Below are 22,211 nucleotides of genomic sequence, written 5' to 3'. Positions count from 1 at the left end.
GCTTAGGAATGAGACATGATTAACAGCCACTCTCAGCCTGAATTCCAGTGGATTTAACCCACTCACCATTTCACCACAGACCCAGGTACTCCCTGCTGGCTTCTGCCTCAGCACCTGTGTCTGCTCTCATGCTCCTGAAACCCTCACTTTGCTCTCGTTCTGTAGGTACAAGCTGGAGGGAGGATGTGGGGCAGGGGCCCATTCAGAGCCTGCTGGTGGCAGGGCAGCTGGCTGTGAGTCCAATGTGGCAAGGAGCTGCCCAGCTCCTGGTGCCACCCTCTTTCATTCATTTGGTTTCTCTATACAAACATTAATTTTCAAAATAAATTTGTCTTTGAGACATTACTGCCTCTTTTTGATGTGGCTGAAATTCACAGCTGGGTTGAAAGCCACTGGAGAAAGGGCAGGATTAGGCACAAACAGAATCAGTCACACATGCATCATGCCTTAAGAAGTCACTTTTGATGCAGGACTTTGAACCTTCTGGTAGACAAAAACTTTGAAAATATGGGGCTGATTTCCACTTTGATAGCTCATTTGCAGTGCTTTCCTCCACTTGTTCTATCTGCGTTGTTCCAGCAACACTGCTTGCAGAGCCAGCTGCAGCATGCTGTCTGTACAGCCAGAGGCTAGTGTGGATCTCACCTCCACACAAGGTCAATATCTGCAGCCCCTAAAGTGCCTGTTTCTCCCTCTACAGGGAGTTTTGGGTGTCCACTGCGGCTGCAAACATCTGCACCATAGAAACCTGGTTAGGTGAAAGGAATCTCACCTTAAAGTCTGGTCGGCTACTGCCCTTTCATATTACTTCCAAGGAAAAAATATTCTCAGAAGAATGTAAATAAGAATAAAGAATCATGACAAGTCATTTTAAAGTGTAATTTTGCTACAAAATTCATGGATTCAGAATAAATCTTTCCTCTCAGTAACAACGTTGTCAGCGTTATCTTGACAGGATGCTATCATTCAGCTTGTGATTGCTGAAGTTCCAGTGGAGTAAGAGAACTGCACTTCATTAAAATCCACTTCTCCATACAACCACTGCCAACACCATGAGCTGTCTCTGCAATTAAGAAAATGTAAAATGATCCCCTGCGGAGAAGAGTACAGTAGCAATGAGGGATACAGTCAAGTCCAACCCTAAGCCAGCAAATAATTTTCTTTTTACAGCTTCCCAGAATGGACTTGGCAGGGGATGTGAGCACATAGTGAAGCACAACACATTGGTGAAGGCAATCAAACTACTGCTCTGCCACACTGAAAGGCATTTCACTACCGTACTCTACAAAAATAGATTCAATATTTATTTGTGAGTATACACATGTATATGAGTATGACTATATAAGAATGAACGTGTTTCCTCCACAAAGGAATATTTTGTAGCTATACTGACAGCTCGGAGCAGTCACTGTTATCCAGAGTGGCCATTTCTGCCCCTTTCCCTCGCAGAAGGAACACTGCTGCCTGGTCACTGACACTGCTTACCCTGGCAAACGCTGCAGTTCATAATATGTTTTTCTGCTGGATTCTCATTATCACACATTCTGATCTGCCTGAGGCAGCTATTAAACCCCTTGTCAAGTTGCAGCTTACATTTTGACTGTGAATCATATCTTCTTTTAGCTCAAATTAACGCTGCATTTCGGTACTCTGAAATAGATACCGTGCAATTAAAGCGTTTTCAAAGCATTAATTGATACTTATGGCAGTAGCTGATTTTGTTGTTTTGTGTCAGAAATGCCGTTTGTCTGCAGACACTGTATTATTATTATTGTTTTGGTGTACCCCTTAGCTTTATGTTCAGTAAACAGCACCAGCTCTTTGTGAAGACAGTGTAATGTTCTCAATGTCAGAAGGGACTCACACATAAGAGAGGAAAAAAGAATTGTCGTTGCCATAGCCTTAAACCAAGTAAGGCTGAATACAATGAAATGAGAGTTGCTGTACTTTCAGTTTGAAAAGACACAATCAAACAAACAACAATCTAGAGAAATGTAATTTAGAAAACTTAATTCAATATAGAAAAGAAAAAAACATACATTTTATGTGCATAAAGGGTTATGTATCGGTTGGTGTAATGCAGTAACTTTCAAGGCAGAAAGCCAATTCTCACCACACGGCCATGTGGTCCACTTTAAGTGTCAGAAAAATCTGGGAAACATGGAAACCTTGGTTTACCTCAGATATAAGATAGGCATATTTCTTTGGAATGAGTTTGTTTTTACTGTATGCTCTTGTCAAATCCACATTCCTACCCTCTAAACTGTTTCTGTAGTCTGCCCTTCCTCTGTTTTCTCATCCAATTTCTTGTCTGTCACAACACTGAGCTTCCAAATGTGTTTCTTTCAGCCAGTCACACTTCCCAGAGGGCACAGTGCTGAAAAATGAGATGGGTGAACAGTTAGAATGGGGATTATTTTAACCCCATCTACATACTCAGATTGAAAGCGATGAACCAACACCAGAGTCCCGATTCACGGCAGGGGCTATGTTTTCTTTGAAGTTCTGTCCCCATAACAGAGGCGAGCTGGAGGGTAGCTGAGTTTGAAGCCAAAACCTCCTGGCTCCTCTCCCCTACAGATCAGCAGAGGTGGATCTCAAATTGCTGGACTGGTAGCAAAACCCTGGCTACATAAGGGATTTCCAAAGGATTCTTGGAAGTAGCTTTGTAGGTGTTTTAGACAGATCTTAAAGAATATTCACCCTACAGAGCTGAGGTAAATCGAGGCTCACCTCCTGTTACGCAGAATGAACCAAGTGCTCCTTTGGACTTGTGCAGTACAAATGCAGGCATGACTGCCATCACAAGGAGCTAGCTGGTGCCTGGCTCAAGCTCCCGCCACTGTGTTCCAAATTCCAAGTCAAAGGCACCAGCAAATAGATGGGCTCTCATTCTCCACTGCCACAATATGTCAGATATTTCCACTCCATGCCTTATATTGGGATGAAACAAATTAATCTGGGATAAAAGTTGGCATGGTATTAAAATGTCAGCGGAGGGCAAAATTAATACAGTGGAATGTCTCTGAATGTGACTGTATTTTTGGGACCATCTCAAGTCTGAGCTTAATTCTTTGCCTCTTCTCCCCAAAGGAACATTCTCTTTATTATTATTTATTTTTTTACAGGGCAGAAGACCAGGAAATCTTTCCTCCAGATTTAATGACCATGTGCTAAGCAACTGAGAGCTTTTCTGTCCCTTGCTCCCTGCAGTCACTTTCTACTCCCCTAGTTGGCAGGCTCCACTCCATATTGCTCCATCTACAGCTTCCTTCAGCTGGTCTCTCTAAAGCCTCCCCCTGGCAGCCGGCAACTTCTCCACCCACTGACCCCATTCTGCCAGAGCTGCCGTCCCGTACAGCAGCTGTCTCTGCATGGGAGGCTCTGCCGGCCCGCTCACAGCTGGGGAGGTGACATCACTCTCACCCACCTTCTTCCATTCTGCTGTCTATACCCACATCTTCGGTCTCAGACAGTGGTGGTGAGGTAGTTGGGATTACATAGATAATGCATTTTTGGACTGAAAAATGCATTTTAATGAAACAAGAGTATTCAAAAGAAGTTTTCATCTTGAGCTGGTTCAGAACACAACCTCCTTTTCCAGCTTTGTTTTTCTAAAATTCTTTTTCTGAAAGGAATGTCGGTATTGCTAGTGTTTGCATAAATTCAAAAATAAAAATATCAGCATTTCTGTTGTGGTTTAACCCTACAGGTAGCTTAGAACCACACAGTCATTTGCTCACTCCCCTCCTTCCTAGGGGGATGGGGGAGAGAATGAGGAAAAAGTAGAACTCATGGATTGAGATAAAAACTGTTTAGTAAGATAGAGAAAAGGAATAGGAAAAAAGGATAATAGATATGACAGTTATATATTCAAATATGTGTTTCATGTATATATAAATACACACACACATACATGCATATAACAAGTGTTGCACAAGCAATTGCTCACTACCCATCGACCAATGTCCTTTTACTCTCCAAGCAGTAGCAGGCCACCCAATGAAATTCCCCCCCTTTTCAAACTTCCTTCTGCATGATGTCATGTGGTATGGAACATCCCTTTGGCTAGTTTAGGCCAGCAGTCCTGATTCTGCCCCCTCCCAGCTCCTTGTTCCCCTCCTGCCCCCTTGCTGGAAGGGCAATAGGAGAAGCTGAGAAATCTGAAATGTCCTTGGCTCTATACAGCACTGCTCAGCAACAACCAAAAACATCAGTGTGTTATCAACATTTTTTTCTCCTAAAAAAAGCATAGCACCACACCAGACACCATGAAGAAAAACAACTCTGTCCCACATGAAACTAAGACAATTTCCCATGGACTACACATTCTAATTTTGAACTAGTTGTTATTAGGAAAGCTCTTCAAACAGTTGGGTCCTCAAGCTTGTGTAAGTCAGTGTAATGAATCATAGAATCAGAATCGCGCGAGTTGGAAGGGACCTTTAACGATCATCTGGTCCAACTCCCGTGCAGTGAACAGAGACACCTACAGCTAGATCAGGTGCTCAGACTATACCTATAGGATAACTGCTATTTAGAGCTCTGTATACTTAAACAGTAATTGTTTCTCACTTTCCCACGGAAGATGATTTGCAATGGGAAACAACACTGGTTAGTCTGAGTAGTGCTCTGAGGGCTTTTACTGTTATCATGAGACTTGATTCTCTTCCTGTGGTTTCTGAAAGAGACATGCTGAAATGATAGCTTGATTGCAGCTGACTTTGAAGCATGAATAATTATCTCATTCAACGTACACCTGTTACAGGTCTTGGAGTTTCTAGTAAATAATAAAGCAACTTAACCGATCTTGCAGTTTGAGGCTTCCAGTTTTTATTGTAGACACCACAGATTTGAAACAAAGCATTCCTTGGTAAAGATAAAGTAAATGTTTAACATTATTAAAACATGAATAATATCTTACCTCAACTAGAGGAAATACTACTTGAGTTCTAAACATTTTTGAGTACAACAGTCACAGCCACCCAGGGAAACAGGAAATAAACATTTATGAAAGATCATAATGTGAGGGATGCTGTGGGCCTGTGATAGGAGATTAACCAAATAACAATAAAGTTAAAACCACCTTCAAGGTAGAAATCTCGCAGTATTAGCAGCAGGTGCCCTGAAGGTTTAAGTACCACTTCCAAAGTGAAGTAGAAGCATCTTAAGGCAGAAAGATCACTCCCACAGGCCTTGGCAAAGAGAGTCTGTAAGCAGCTTCTCAGCTTGCACTTACTTATAAAAGAAATACTCCTGAGCAGATTCTCCTCATAATTTTTTCAGAATCAGGAAACTTTAAGAGCACTATTAGTCACCAACCTTGTCACTAGTGCTAAGAATCGTCAGCCTGGTATTCCTCCCATGATTGCCACGAAAGACTGCAGTGAGGAAGGATAAGTTCCATGTTTTGAGCATGGCGGTCTGCCTGCATACCTAGTATTTCTCTTTCATACATATTTCATGTAATGAGATTTCATAGCATGGAATAAATTAGAACATACAGACCATGCTGAAAAAGACGGAATGAGAAAGTTGGAAGACAGGATCAAATTAGCTGCCAGAACGATTTACAGATGGCACCTGAAACCCTGAGCAGCCTTACTTCTCCTGCTTGATTTCATGCTCTCCACATGGAACCAGATCAGTCTAAGGAGCTGTTTTTTCCAAGACATTCTTGACACCTCAGAATTAAACATCACCAAAACTCTATGGGAAGGTGTTACATTTTTTTAACATGTAAAAACCAGCATCTGCAAACAGTGCAATTGCAGGCACACAGTGTGCCCAGAGATGAAAACCAGAGCAGATGTATAAATGATACAGCTCATCAGTGAAGCACGGCTCATGTGTCCTCTCAATACCAAGGGCTAAATAGCAAGCTTGTTCCAGTCACAAGCACAGCAGCCTCCAGGAGTGACTCTGACTCACAAACACATGGTCTTGCTTTTCAGTTCCCTAAACACAGATCCTACATGCTATCCTCAGCACATGCCTGCAGCAGGCCACTCTTTGCCCCACATATTGTCAGCTCCTGACATACTGTCACTCTCTGCTGGCTCTGTCTTCTGCCCTCTAATGCCGCTGGTGGTTCACGTGCTGCAGAGCAGGACACAGTGCCAGACCTTGCAGTGTGAAAATTAAATGGGCCACAGTTGTGCTCAAAGGTGAGAAAGAAACTTTACTTAAAACAGAGAGGTGACTGAGTTAACTCCAACAGCATTTTAATAGCTCTAGGATTGTAGCAAATGTTTAAAGGACTCAGAACTGAAAAAAAAAAATGCTGCTTTTTACAGGAGATCTTTTGATTGTTCTGTCTCCCAATCCTGCACTGATCAGGATGCAAGACAAAAATGAAAGCATGCTCAAATACAGAATGCATTGAGAAAGATACCTGAAATACAACTTCACTGCAGATGGGAGGTGAAATCACTATTGTCTTTCCCACAATTGTTTGCAGCTATAACTAATGATCAAGAATGTGGACAATGAAACTGCCATAAACTAAAGGATGTCACACATGCCAACCGCAGAAATGTAGTGGCTCCATATTCAGTAGAAAATGTCATAATCAGGTTGTAAGAAACTATACAGGTGGAAACAGCAAACAAACAAACCTCCCAAACTTCTTCCTACAAAGCAGGCACTGTTTAGGAGGTGATCACACTCATAAAAATATTAGTATTGAGTATTTTCAGCCTGCAATCACTGCAAGAAGGTATTTCTAAAGAATGTAGCCACTGCACCGATTTAGGAATACCGCAATGTAGTGTTTTGCCAGCTGTGCACCACTGCTGGTCCATAACAAAGCAGGGCACTGAGAAAACAGAAAGTTTTCTCAACCACACACTCATTCCCACACAGAGACAAAAAAAAGTGGGAAAATCTATATAATCCTTCAAAAAGTACCTTCCTTTTGGTTTCATGGCAAACGAACAATGTCTTGGCAACACTGTCTAATAGGTTTTCACGATGAGACAATCATTCCATTTGAAAGGGTTGAGAAAAGGAGAAACCAGTCCCACTTTTTTTCCGAGCTGAGTTGCATGTGACAGTAACAGATTTCTATCAGGAACTAATTATGTCTACTCATTTTTTTCAAAAAATCTTCAGTACTAAGTATGAACACAGTGGAATTCATCAAATAATAGACAACAGCAGTCACTGCCTATGGATCAGAGAGAAGTTCTGAGCTATTTTTACTGTCTTGAGAAAAGTTAGTTTGTTCCTCTGCTTTATTCCTGTTAAAATATTATCAACTTTCTAAAGATTTAATACCAGCATCTTTTAGTAGCTGTGCATTGTTCTCTAGATTTTTAATTCCTTTCCAAGCACAATATTATTGTAGTAAGCACAGAGAACAAACTAATTAATTAATCCCCATCTGATTTAAATTACTATTAATGCTTAGAGTTGACAGAATATGAATATGTTCAAAGATGTTCCTATCTTGTGATTAGAGGAAATTTCTATTTATGAACATCTAGAGGAATTTTTTTAGGATCTTTTTTTTTTCTGAGAGAGAGACCCTTTCGTCACTTTGCTGGCTCTGATGTAGAGACTGGACAGTAGAACCAACTGAAGTCATCATAGATAACTACCATAAAAGACACTTCTGAAAAGAATTATGGATTATTATTCTTAGCAATATCACCTCACTTTGAATACAGAAAAGTAATGTTACAGTATTTGTTTTGAATTAGCTGCAAGGGTCAGCTGCAAGATCTACAATTTTGTCTTTGTCACTGAGTGAAATCTTGACATTGATGGCTTTCTCAGAATTAATTTACAAAATAAATTGTAATCTGTTGTCTTTGGGACTCAAATTTGTTTCTTCCCTTCATGAAGTGAAGGTCTATTCCATTTTACGATGCAATTTCAAACACGATAGGTTAAGAGGCATGTGCACTTGGCTACACACCCGGGACTACACACCCACTTCAGAGGGCAGGAAAGTGCTTGCGGTGTGAAGTAGTATACTCATCTGAATCTTTTTTAGCTTATTATTTGTAATTTGTTCTACTGAACCTGGAACAGCTACTTAAGGGCAGGCAAAGTGCCATTTCATGAGTGCAGTATGAGCAGAGGCCGCCAAGAGACTGCATATGAAAATCAAAGTTGCTCAGTGACGGCATTCCAAGCCAGGAATGTCAAAGCAGCTGTGAGGGCTGATCTACCCTGCCTATTTTTAATTAGATATGTCATTGGGCCTAAATTAATTTCAGAAATAAAAGATACTTCTGCAGATATATGAAGGAAGATTCTATGACTCCACTGAATTCAGATTTGTATAATGCAACAGCAGTGTACTGCTGGAGACTTTCTGGTCTTTCGGTGCATACCACAAGCACCAATGACTGGTTCACGGTACAAAGCTGTGAGGCAGGTGAACCACCATGCAACAGCACATGCTCTCAAGGAGATGCTAACAAGGAAGCTACTGCTTACTTTTTCCTGCTGAGTCGAGATTTATACAGTATTCACGAATGGTTATGTCCAATCACACTCTTGTTGAGATCAGCAGACACTGTTCCATTCGCTTCTACAGAAATCAGACTCGTTTAACTTTGGTATGGGCCAGGAAAAATAAATCCTGTCTTATAAATTTAGATTAAAGTCTATTTCTGCAACTTTCAGATTAGGAGATCTTAGTCTCCATTACAACAACTCTGACTAACAGGATTTAGCCTTTCTATGCTGTTAAACTCCTTCGGGTTACAACCACTTGATTCCTAACTCAAAAGAGGTAGATGTGAATGCTCACATACTGCCTTATATTACTGTCATGGCAACAAAATCCTTCTAGCTGCAACACCGTTGTTATTCATGCAGCAAAGCACAGACAGAAGATGTTCACTGCCTCCACCCTCAAAAGTTAATATCACAAAAAGCTCTGTTCCAAAACACTGGAATACCCATAATTGTAATACCTATTTCAGGACCATTGTAAAGCAATTGTCTACATACATGTTGACAGATGCTATATGCCTTTTTTAATGCCCTATATTGTTCTGTCTTGTTAAGAGAAGTGAAAGCAACCTACTATCCACATTTACCTATTTTAATGGAATACATTTCAATATAACAAGGAAGGCTAATGAATAGTAAATATGTTAAAACCGAGATCTCAAGATTTGTGAAATAATTCCAGATACAAAGGAAAAAAAGTATTTGTAGACTGCTATCAGTTTGGCATAATAGTCTGAACTGCTGAATGAACGGATTTTACATGCTATCGCACCAAAAGAAACCAACACAAAAAAAACCAAAGTACCAAACAAATAGAACACAGTTTAAAACATCCTTTAATCGATGATGAATTTCTACAGTGCTACAGTATTAACAATCTCCAAAACAAATATCCAAATCTCTAGCTCAACAAATCTTATAATCTCTGCAAATAAATAAGTTATTAAAAGTATCATATTGTGTGTTTTCCTGTCTGTGTAAACTGCTAGTGATAACATACTTCAGGAAAAATAATAATAATGAGCAGCTGCAGTGCATTTACACTTTTAAGAATCTTTAAGTACAATCCTATACATGATATATTTAGATAAATATTTCTGTACTTATGCTTTTACAAAGCCATCAACTGAAAGGACATAAAACACATTCAAGACTGAACAGAGCAGCAAGAGAACTGTGAATAAAAAGACGTTTCAGCTGATTCACCGTAAGAAAGTAGTATGCATTTACATTTTAGAGCTCTAAAACCATTAGCAGCTGCAGACTTGATCTTGACAGCAAGTTCCTATAAAACAGTTAGAGTCATCCAACATTCAAGTTCTATACAGTTTATCTTGATACAGACTTATGTTCACTTTTCAGACTAATTCACTACTGTGACCTAAGAATTCACTGGATAAGTCTTCTGTATCTGGCAATAAGGATGAATCACTTATCAAGATCTGTAAAACTTTCTGTCCTACTGAAGGCACGCAAGATCCTTCACCAGTGAGTGAAGTCACTCCAGTCACAACCAGTCACCAGCTTACAATACCGGACACTGAACCAAAAGTACCAAACACTATTGAGGTGTTCTACCATGAAAGCAAGTTTGAGGAACTATTCTTGGCAGATGTTAACCTGCCAGTTTAATGGCCCTGCAAAGCTTAATAGGCACAAATAGTACTGAAGTTGACTTGAGCAAGGGAACACAGACTGAAGAGCTTTGCAGAAACACAAGGTGTTTGTTTCTAAAACAGTCATTACAACAAACATGGATTAAAACATTGTAATGGGCTACAGTTTATCATCTATAAAAATGTACGTTCATTGTGAATTGTAAACTGCTCATAAGAAATACATTACCTCCAAACACATTTTAAAATATATATTTTGAAATAAAAATTAATTTTCAGGAAAGCTTTCCATCTTCTGTTGATTCAAAAACACATTTAACCAATCCTTTATAAGGAACTGCAGCCAGTTTGCCTGCATAGAAATTTTGATTTATGAAGCCCTCCTGTCTCGTGCAGAATACTTATTTGTATATTTGTATTAATTTTGCTTCTTTTTTTCCCTAAGACAGATTAAGCAAAGGCTCGATTCACAAAAACTGCTAATATAGCAGCTACTTTAAATTACAATTCACTGTAATGGTTCTAATTTATTTTCACTCTAATCTATTTAATAATCAAGGAAATATCCAATATCCACTAAGATAAGCCAGTATGAAGAGTGCAAGTACCACAGTCAGATCAGTAGCTAGACCTAGATTTAAAATGCATGTATTTACTTCTGGATAAGAAAAGGTAGGCTCCTTCTGGTCACAGAAAAGGTCTCCATTCAATTCCTCCTTAACTAAACAATCTGCCCATTATCATGAACCTGGCTGAGTGTTATGTTATGAGAAGCAGCATACTGCACAGTTTCTCCAAGACTGTTAATTTTGAGAAATGCTATTGACAGCTGTGTGATATAGCTGTATTGGAATACCAGCAATTAAAAAAATACGTGCTTATAGATGCAGACATAAACAGCTGAGTGAAGCACAAAACCTTTCTGCATCACACCCTTTGTGCACAGAGATCCTCTCAGCTGATCCCATTAGTTCCTTATGCAGAAGGTATGAGAGCATGTTTAGCTGCCTCTCTTCTCAAATCCTGCACAGACAGAAGTGAGAGAAATGACGTATATCAACCACTGTTCACAACAGCCTCAGTGATCCACTTGGCAGCTAATGTGCAGGATGCAATTTCCCAACATTATACCCCTTTGTACTGGCCATATCCTGATGTCAGGATTTGGCTTCCAGACATGCAGGGCAGAGCTGTTAAATGAGGTGATTCACCCAGTCTGTCCTGGAACAGCCTTTCCCAGTGTATGTTTAGGGGAACCTCAAGAAATCCAAAAGTTTTCAACTGGAGTTTATTAATAGGATCATGTGTTTATGGTACCACCAATAATAAGAAATGTCACTTGATAATTATAAATCTGCTTCCAAATCCCTGTTCCTATGTATTGTCATGAAAAAAAAACCCAAACAACTTAAGGACATTCTTTGTATTAATCTGCCCCAGAAGGCGTATATAGCACAAGTAAGAAAATACCTTTACACAAACAATTTGTTAAAGAATACATCAAAACATTACAGACACCAGTGTTTGAATACACACGAATCTTTCATGAACAGGAGGATTTCAATGCTTTAGAAAACTAGGAATATTGCAGAGAGGAATACAAAAAAAGTAGGTGGCAAAAATAAGCTGGAAAGAGAGCACCATATGAAAATCATACTTAAATTTTTACATCCATTGAACAAGCTAATTAAATGTTTCACGGTGTTATGCTGAAGTTTAAGTAAGCTACAGAGGATAAAATCCTGGCCCATATAAGTCGATGGTAAGAGGATTGTACTCAGAATTGTCACTACCCTAGAGGACAGGCAAAAGGTATACACTGAGGCTTCAACGCAGACTTCAATCAAAAAAGAAGAGGAAGAAAAGATGATTTTCTTTTTTTTTTTTTTATTTTGAAGTCCATGACAAGTAAACTAATCTACATGACAATCTCTCTGGTCTATGCAACACTGAATGCAACAAAAGTAATTTTTAGCTTTATTCAAGAATCATTTAGCAAGACTTGCTGAAGTTGTAAATTACCTTTTAAATTCTATCATTACACTGTTGCTTTATGAAAAAGATTTTAGCAAACAGTGCTGCATTTTTTCCATATACAAAAGGATATAAAAATAGATCCTAGATTGCTATATGATAAGAGCCTTTAGCTGCAATGAAAACAAATGTAATATAGCTCAGGTACTCCTGTCATTACAGAAAGAGTATCTCATCCAATAAAAGATTTCAAAATCACATACTGAAAGTATCCACTGCATTTTCAAGAAATTGATAGCTATGGTCTTCAGTGAGCTGCCCTGACAGTTAAAAAAAGAGAGACACATAACTTAATCTAATTGCATTTACTCATATTTCATCACACTCTTCTGCTTGCTAACTGAGAAATATTTCTAAAAACTGCCACAATGCTTGCTCCTCATGGATCAAAATGCAAATAAAGTTTATAAAACTGTATTGTAAGAATGTGGGACAAATACAACTGCTAGTCTGAACGTGTAACACAAGTACTTTGTTAATCAGTATTGTACATGTAGTTTATATTTTAAACTTTAAATACTTAGCTACATATAAAACTGAGAAGTAGTAAGTTAACTTATAGCACCTTTGTTCTAAAAAATATAAAGATTATGCTTTTTAAAATTCTAAGGAATACAGTTATCGCATCTCAAGTCCACACTGCACCTATCATTTAAAAGAAATCTAATTTCTATGTAGAGAAGACACGTAAATGTGAAAAATTTAAGGCACAAAATGGAATTTGAAACTTAGGGATATAGTAAATCCTTGCTTTTTCATCAAATTACCTAACACGTCAGAAAAAACATGTATCTCCAGTTTTCAAAATAAGTTGTACTACTGTAGAATCATTGAAGCTAAAAATGGAAACTGCCTATTCAAGTATGTAATTCAAACTCCTTCCAATGAAACATTATTTTCCAGTACTGGATTACATCTAACTTAAAGTCTTCCAAGGAATTGTATGCAGTGATAAGCTTTACTGCATCATTCTGTCACCAAACTGATTTCTCTGGTAGGATCTTTCTCCTGATATTCATTGGATATACAATCAGTTCTAGTTACACTTTCATACTAACAAAGTCTCTTCCTTTTACATGTATTTGTCACATAACAAGAAGTTATACATACTTAATGACTCAACCTTTCTGACTTCTTACTTCAACTAATTTTTTTACTGTTCTCTGGCCTTTTCTTGAAGATTGACTCAAGTCTTCACTCCTGAGCTACCCAAAATATAGGACAGTACTCTAGAAATGACCTCAGCAGTCACAGGAGTATTCTGATATCCAACTGCCTGATGCACCTCTTCTTGCATATATCACTGAATCCTGAAGCAACATCGTTGCCTATGCTATTAAGGCTTGTTATTACATTATTACTTTTCAATCTTTTCTCTCTCTCACTAAGTATCCAAGTTTCCCCAAATGCATTACCTTTACTTTGGTTCTCTTATGCTGTGTCCAACTCCTGTCTATATTCAGTCCACATGTTGGACTTCTTCCACTCAAGTATCATACAGTGTCATCTGATTGCTTATTAATATTTTGTAGATCCCTCTTGCATATTATTGAGGATGTTAATTAGTACTACATAATTCCATTATAAACAATTAATGGGGAGGGAGCAATTAAAATTGCACAATGGGATGATTCAAAGCACAATTTATATTTTAAGGCACTATTTCAAATATATTTTATCCCTCTTCGCTAATTATGGGAAGTAAATACCTCACTATAGCTTCAGTTTCTAAATGCCATACCATCATTTTTCCACATACATAATTAGAAGTAGAATAGGAAGCACACTGACAATCAGTCTTCCTCTGCATATGATTCCCGTTCCAGCCACTGACCACAGAAAGACTGGTCATGATCACTCCTCAGCATAAACTTTTCACCAGATAATACTGTATCTATTATTTGACATTTCTTTTCAATTAGAAATGAAAATTCAGAGAGATCTAACTTGCACCAACAATCAAGGATTCAGCTCCTTTCAAAAATCCTTCTGGAATTCTACAGTGTGATCTTGTAACTCAAAGAATGTTGAACACACTAAGAGTACTTATAATTGTAAAGGTATAATTTAAAGTACAACTTAAATAACATTTAAGCCCCCTAGCCTATGAAACACATCATTACCTAATTTATGCTCTGTTTTCCAGAAGACACACTTCCAATACAGCTCATCAGCTCTCCTTCTGCTCTTGATGAGGACTACAGGTCATAACAAACCTTTCACAATAGAAAGCACATTAGCAAACTATTCAATTTGTTAAAGCTATTTGTCAACCTATTGAAAATAAGAAAACAATATGTTTGAAGAAATGAACAATTAAAAATCAAAGTGAATCCAGAAATGAAAAGGTAATCTGATGATGTATTAATGGTATAAATAATACAGTCCATGTTATTTTATACACAGTTGTTTATTCTTGTTCCATGTTTTAAAACTTGGACTCAGAAAAATCACAGGAAGTTTTGTTTTTTTTACCCTTGTTTTTCCATTAAAAGCACCATAGTTACATGGCTCGATTCAATCGTCCTTTTCTACAATCACTTCTCCATGAAGCACCTTTCTTCTCTGCCGCAGCATGTGTAAGTAGAGTTGTGGAAATACTTGATCAAAGCATAAAAGAAAGCAAATTAGATGAAAAAAAACATCAGCAGATCACATTATGGAAAAATACACTTTTTCAGAATGAAGAACCAAGTAAAAATTATGGCACAATGTGCCACAGCTGGTCAAGGCAAACAACAGCGAGTCGTGAAATTCTCAGAGAGTTTGAAAGAGTAATTACTCAAAAGACAGACAGTGTCCTCTGAACGAATACTGTTTTTATGGATCTTCCCTTCAAAATTTCTTTGTTTGAGCCATTTGTTAGCAGCACCTGAAGTCTTCAAACCTGTGCTAAGGAAAGTATGTTTGAACACAGATTTTGAGGAGGATCCAAATTTCCCCTACTTGTCCAAGTGTGAGAAGCTCTGTCCTTCTCCTGGACCTACTATATTACCGTTCTTCTGATTCATTTGATCATTATCTTTAATGCATAGAAAATTGGATTTATTCCTGAAGCATGAAGTTATGCAGACATCTGTAAAACTGTTAGTAAGCTATGATAACTTTTGTTTACTCATATAAATCTCTCTTACTGGCCTCCATGACTTCTTGCAACAAAAAAAAACTTATAGCTTATCCACGCAGTCAAAGTACAGAATTTTTAGCCAGTTTCTCGAAGAATACATTTTATGGATGCACAACACAGCTCCTTTTAACTTCAGTTTTCCTGCTCCTCAATGCATCCCCCTAATCTCTTCCTTTGTTTCTAGCTTGAAATCTTGTAGAATTTTGTTTCAGGTTTTTCCAAAGCATGCTCAAATGGTGATTTTCAAAGCTTACACATAAATGGATACTAATAGCAATAAGAAGAAGGCAAATCTCGAATCTTGCAAGAAAATTTTTAAGTCATTGCTTCAAAGCAGCAGAGGCACTAGAATTTCTCAGAGACAACTACAGACACTTCTGTATTTAAGAAGAAAGTATTTTTCCTCATCCACGATCTTAGAATTTTTTTTTTCAGTGAACCTTTTGAGATGTTCTGAAGTAGATAACAGAAAGTAAAATTTTGGTTTAAACAATGCACAGCAACACTTGGAACAACAGAAAGCAGGCTTTTAGAGTAGAAGTCATCTAGGAAATTTAACTGCAGGCTGTGCTGTCTGCATTGATGATGACTGATTATTACATTGTTAGTACTATTAAAGTTAATTAATACTTACATGGTATATAGGAGAACATGACAATAATAAGGAAGTAATAGTAGTCAAAGGAGACATTGTATTTGTTGGGAAGTCTCAGTGAATACATTCCTGTTTTCTTGACATAAGGTAAAGCAGCATATATAGTCAGCAGTTCACCTGCAACTCCAGCAGGATACAAAATGATAAAAAAGTTGTATCTGCATTAAAAAAAAAAAAAAAGAAAGAAAAGAAAAACACCTTGTGAGAAATTCCTCATGAATTTAAAATTGGTCTTGCTACTATTAGTGGCACAGCAGTAGGTTGGAGTAGTTCCTACACTAAAATCAAGGACCATATCCTGAGAAGTCACAGAATAACAACTTCAGTTACTTTTGATAGAGTTATTTTTGTTTACAAAGAATGCATTACTATGTCTTTTTATTTAAAAAAGAGAAATATCAGAATTTGTGCACGTCTGCCCCATACTAAATAGTCAAAAATCATTCTCCAAATTTGTACTCTCCAATACTGTTGCTTTTTTTAAATATGTACTTCTTCATTTACTGATCTTGCCTCTGTTGTCAGAGATGGGACTAAGACCTGAACTGGATCCCAAATTCAGACAATCCTATGTATCCTTGCCACAGCACATGCACACTAGGTCAATGCTATTTATCATAAATTATTTGAAGAAACTGGAAATGGCGAGAAATATCTGAAGCCTGTTTTACCAATGGGCACTTGGGAAACTGAAGAAGCAGTAGTAGTAACACTGATAGTGGTAGTAGTAACACTAACCATTAACAGAAACTAAAAAATGAAAGAAAATGAGAGAGCCAAAAATGTATCAGATCCATTTCAAAATATGCAAAACATGTTCAAATAAAGGGCAAATGCACTGATTTTAAAGAAAATGTGGCTTGAATGCCATAGGTCACATAAGTGCAGACAAAATGAAAAATGTAATCAGCAGGGTTTCTGTTGTCCATATGTACAGTGCATCATGTAGATTTAGGCTCTTCAGAGCAACAGCTCTGGAGCTCACATGGGGGAACAGCAATGAGAGCTATCACACGGAGTGTGTAAGAAGTGTACTGTGTACATTCCATGACCAAAAAAAGAAGAGATCCAAAATGGCAGCAGCTGAATGTGAAATCCTCTTAGGAGCCAAAGGGCTTAGAGGACTCATAGGTCAGGGAGCGGATACATGAGGTATACGTAGGCACTAATGCCATGACTTACACGCAGGTTGTCTCTGTGTAGCGAAAAAAAAAACAAACACAGAGTAAATATTCTAAGCTAAAATTTAGATCATACCTGTACCATTGCCATTGCCTGTGGACAGGTAAATGTTTTAAAATTATTAAATAAGTTAAAGATCAGAAAAGTTCAGCTCCTTGGTAGTACTGAATTTATGCTCCGTTGTGCGGCTTGATTCTCTGCAAATCTTGATAGGCTATTTTGAACTCCATGAAAAGATAATACATTTTCAAATACTTTGTTTCCATATTTCATCACACATCTCTCCTGGGAGAATGGCAGATCTCCTATTGCATATTATAAGGAAACAAAAATTCTACCATTCGAGAACCACTGACTTGATGGCAAAAAGCATAATTGTCAATATAGTACTTTCTGAATGTATTTCTCCTTCTGAAGCATACAAAAAAAATCATTAATGAAACCAGGTCTGATTCATTCTAAGTTTGACGTTTGGTGCTTAGACTTTACCAAACCTACCACCTTATGTATTAGCAAAAACAATCGTGTATTTTAAGAATGGACATAATTATTGGACACATCAAAAAAGTGCATTAGAAGCATCAGAACTGCATTATCTACAAAACACAAGTAAGGAGGATATGCAAAATCATTAAATAAACATATCACCCAAGCTGAATGTAGGTAAGATATTTTCTTTCTAACAGTGGAAGTCCGACTTGAACTATATCTACATAGAAAGTTACTCCTCCAGTTGAACCTCCTGATAAGAACGCCGTGTCTGTAATTTATCTGCTATAGTGACAGACCTCAATTGTGTTTCAAAATCAAAGCAGTTTTGATACAGAACACACATTTTATGTGGGCTAAACTATGTCAATATTTAGTGTCACTACATTAATATAACGTTACAAAAGCTCTGATAGAGCACAACTTCTTATGTAGTAATATAATATATTTAAAATAAGTGACAGCAGCTCCCATTATTTCAAAGATGTTAAGTCTACAAAGACTCGTATGTGCTTAATTTTAGGCATCGCATTCAGAAGGATCTCGAGGAGTCATACTGTAAGTTAAATGGCGACTCCAAAAATAAGGAAGAAATATGAAAGTAAATTAAAACAGAGTTTAGACCACAAGACACAGAAAGCGAGGAACAAATCACATCCAAAAATATCAACTATTTTTTTTTAACATTTTAAAACTGATTAACAATAACCTCAAGTACAGAAAGCAACCAGTTTGCACTCTGCTGACACATAATCAAAGCTCAAACATCTGCTCTCCTGTGTGTTAGCTCAGCATGCGTGAAACTAACATGCACAGAACCATGACAAACTGAAGTGCAAGACATCTCCACCTGGCCCATTTAATGAAGTATGGCAAATGGTTGAGCAGGTTGAATGTGTAGAAGGAATATCGAGTAATCTCTGTCACAGTCCATACGACCAGAAAAAGAATAACGCTCTCCTCATTCTGGATCTGCAGAGGTATAAAGAACCAACACGTTCTTCATCCTTAAGCTTCTTTTCTGTGTAAACTGCAACAGTCTTCTGTTTAAGATATATGGAACAGAACTAACATCTTGTAAAGAAAGACAATTTTGGCATAAAGGTGACGTGCTGAAACAATCACTATGAGGTGTTCCTTATCGTATGTATTTACTAACATACAGACACTTTGCAAACTGAGCAATCTTTATCCATAGTGCAAATTTAAAAAAACAGAACTATATTTGAACTTATTCCTTCTTTTTATCTACACTTTCACTATGCTACGTTTCTCTCTTCAATTGTCTTCACTCGCTTGTTTATTACTCCTCGAAAGAGCAAAATGAAAATACTACTTAAGATATATTCTTTTTATGATCAGCTTTTACCCATTCCACATTTCTCCACTGTCTATCTCCTAGACTTTCTCTTACTTTTATGTAATCTGTGTCTCCATGAAATTTTAGACAAAAGGAATTGTTTAGTCTACTAACTGAACTTAGTAGCAGAAGATCAAATCAGGCTGCAAGATAGTCAACGAGTTGGAAAACAGATGATCACTCGGTGAAGAGTCATTGGTACATCAGGAGTTTGGAGTAAAATTACTCAACTCTCCTGTTCAAGATTTACATTCTGAGTCATTAAACTGCCCCAGCAGTAGGTAGCGTGTTTATCTGCTGCTTCAAAACATCAATTCTTTTTCACTCTAAGTGAACAAATAAACAGAAGTCCTCAAATTCAAAGAAGGCACATGGAGATCTATTACAAGCACTACATTCTGAGAAGAATTACATGCAAGTTAATGTGGTTTAAAAGTAATTTTCTTTAAAAGGGGGGGGGGGGGAATTTTGTAATATAATTCCATGCCTGAAGGTTGAAAAGCACCAGAGATATCTTGAAATAAAGTAACACAAATTTTGTTAAAATGACAAAAAAAAAGGAAATTGCTTTTTTTTTAAATAAAATACTACATGGTGACAAAGCTTAATACATCATAAAGATGTAAGTGATCATCATCTCATAACTTTGCACCCTCTGTGTGTCAGGCAAAGAAGATGCACCTTCAGTAAAAGGGTCTCACAAACATCAACAAAATAGAAAGGAGATAGAAGAATATCTCCAAACTCACAAACTAGCAGCAACCACAAACAGATAAGCAAAGGAAAAGACAGAATTAGGTTGTTCTTAACCTCCTGTGATTACAGACAAACATTGATAACCCAAACTTGGATTCGTGCCACAGTGCTGAATCCAAACAGAAGTGCTTTAAATAAGTATGCAGAGAATTCCTATTTGTTGCCTTGCAAATCTCCAGTCAAGTACAGAGATCTGGGTCTGGCTATTATCACTAACATGCCTCTCACCACCTAGCATGACCCTGAACTCTCATGCCTGCTAAGCAATAACAGCGTGAAATGCAATCAGCCATACATTTAGATGTAGTTTCCTTGGACACAGCTTGACCTACTGTAATGAAGACCGAGGAAACAAGAGAAATGACTGGATGTGCTAAAGATTTACTACTGCACTGCAAATAAAAAAAAGTGGCAAAAAGCAGTGCTATATTCCAGCATTTGTGTAAATATTCAATATTAAAAAAAAGTTAATAATTGATATTTTTTCCTTAAGAAAAAAATGAAAGCACTGAAAATGCCTAACTTAAACAAAAAGAAAAAAAAAAAAAGCTCAGAAAGGTGTATTTTGTGTTAAAAAAAAAAAAAACAATAGGAAAGGAAAAGATGAAGTGTAGAGAAAAAGTTTGATGTGAACTGAAATTAAGGGATTTGACAACCGAGGCAATAATTATGGTCTCTCATTGGCAGAAAGGCGTATGCCATCTGCTGGTGAGACAGTTTAATGGCTCAGCTTTTTAAATCTAAAGAAATTCGCGAGTGCAACCTCAAAATCTACCACTGAATTCTTACATGCCCTTCACAGAAAGCAGAATGCATGTCCTACTCCAAGCTGTATGCAACAAATCACTAGATTTACAATAAACACCTACAGCCAGGCAAATAAATCACCAACATTTATTCAGGACCTTACGCGTGCCTCTGGCATGCTGTAAAACTTGATATATTTTCAGTGAAAACAATACAGTATGCAGGCTATCAAATACTGATATTACCATAACATTAAAATCTTGAGAATGTTCCTAAAATAAATTGCAAAATTACAACCATGTATATTCAAGTTAATTCAAGACATATTTTCACTTAGATTCATTCAGTAAGAGATAAGTTATTGAAAGGGAACAGGTAACACCATGGTACATTTGCAGGTGAATCAAAGGATTACAGTCATTGATCTCACTCATGCAGACCGCAGCCGGCACGATGCCACAGACACTGCTGTTTAACAGCTAAAACCTAGACCCAGGCTCCTGTGTAGAAGCACATGAATTCAGTACTGTAACTCCAACTTCTGAACTGCACTCAAGTATGTAAGTATTCTGTGTATGAATCTCATTAATTCCTAAATTTGCCTCCCAGGTGAAAAGAGAACTTTATTAATAATTCCTTAGTAAAAACTAAAACCAATTTGCTCACGCACATACCTGTTTTATACTATGCGCAATGAACCACACCATGAAGATTCTTGAACTCACTTGGACCCCAGTCACAAGCACAGATGTGTGAACTATTCCTTGAAAAGAGAAACATGTTATCTCTGCTCCACAATTGATGTTTCAATTGCTTCAGGAGAAACTAAAGGAAGAACTCACCAACTGCACAGTGGACTACCTGTAAACAAAAATAAGTTAAAGGTTACTGATTTACAGTACGTTACTATCAGCACTACAAACATGGGCTTTTATGTATTTAGATAAACTTAGGCTTAATTTTTATGGGTTTTTTTTCCTCCAACTAACATTTCAGCATCTTTAAAAGAAATATACATAAAAGCACCAGCAACCAGCGCTGTGATGGGTTCAGTGTAAACACTGAAAATGAGAGATTTATTTTCCAAATTTTATAGGTTGAATATTTAGGTACTTACAAAGTGTTTATTTTTTCAACTGGTAAACTTCCATTATCTTACCCAAATAATTTTACAGAACAATGTGGAAGGAGTCATACAAGGCATGCAAAATGCAAAGCAATTTTACAATCTTCCGTATTCGTTATGGATTAATTAACTATTATCATTTTGCTAATTATAGCTACAAATCTTCAGATTTATTTTCTGGTCAGTGATGTTTAGCAAATAGAGTGCTTTTAATTATTGCAATGGATTCAAGTGGAATTATTATTGTGAAAGTTTAATAGCATAAAAGCCTATGACAGCTGGCCATGTGGTTTTAAATAGCTGCTTGAACAACAGATGTTATGGGCAGATTGAGAAAAAGAGCCAAAATGTAGATAAGAGCTCTTTGCTGTGCCCGGAAAAGAATCATAACTGCTCAGTATACCCAATAGCTTCATTCTGTAGATGTACCATAAACTGAGACCACAAGTGCACGACTGACCCAAGTCATACTGTTTCAGGAATGCTCTGAACAACTTGTACAAACCCTGTTGCAAGGAGTTATATGGGACATGCCAATCCAGCCTGGGAATAAGCAGAAGCAATGCAGTAACCAGAGAATATCTGATTTAAAACCAATATTAGAGTTACGTTTCAAAAAGGGTGCTCATTTGCTTCAAATTTCCTTGCTC

The 22,211-nt window shown here is 37.4% G+C and overlaps 1 protein-coding gene across 1 annotated transcript in view; it reads right to left on the bottom strand.

The window, feature by feature from the left end:
* Window positions 9,289–22,211, bottom strand: part of HACD1 (3-hydroxyacyl-CoA dehydratase 1) — a 16,946-nt gene continuing 4,023 nt past the window's right edge. The window contains exons 3-7 of the mRNA XM_021388201.1: window positions 21,278–21,296; window positions 21,110–21,198; window positions 18,423–18,544; window positions 15,881–16,059; window positions 9,289–14,719 (exon numbers count right to left, since the gene is read on the bottom strand). Of these exons, the coding sequence (XP_021243876.1) occupies window positions 14,637–14,719; window positions 15,881–16,059; window positions 18,423–18,544; window positions 21,110–21,198; window positions 21,278–21,296 (492 nt within the window). The 3' untranslated portion in view covers window positions 9,289–14,636. The remainder of the gene's footprint in view (window positions 14,720–15,880; window positions 16,060–18,422; window positions 18,545–21,109; window positions 21,199–21,277; window positions 21,297–22,211) is intronic.

This window comes from Numida meleagris, chromosome 2, assembly GCF_002078875.1.
Source record: "Numida meleagris isolate 19003 breed g44 Domestic line chromosome 2, NumMel1.0, whole genome shotgun sequence".
NCBI classification, from domain to species: Eukaryota; Metazoa; Chordata; class Aves; order Galliformes; family Numididae; genus Numida; species Numida meleagris.
Note: the sequence above shows the minus strand (reverse complement) of the source record. Positions and strands in the feature narration are given on the sequence as shown.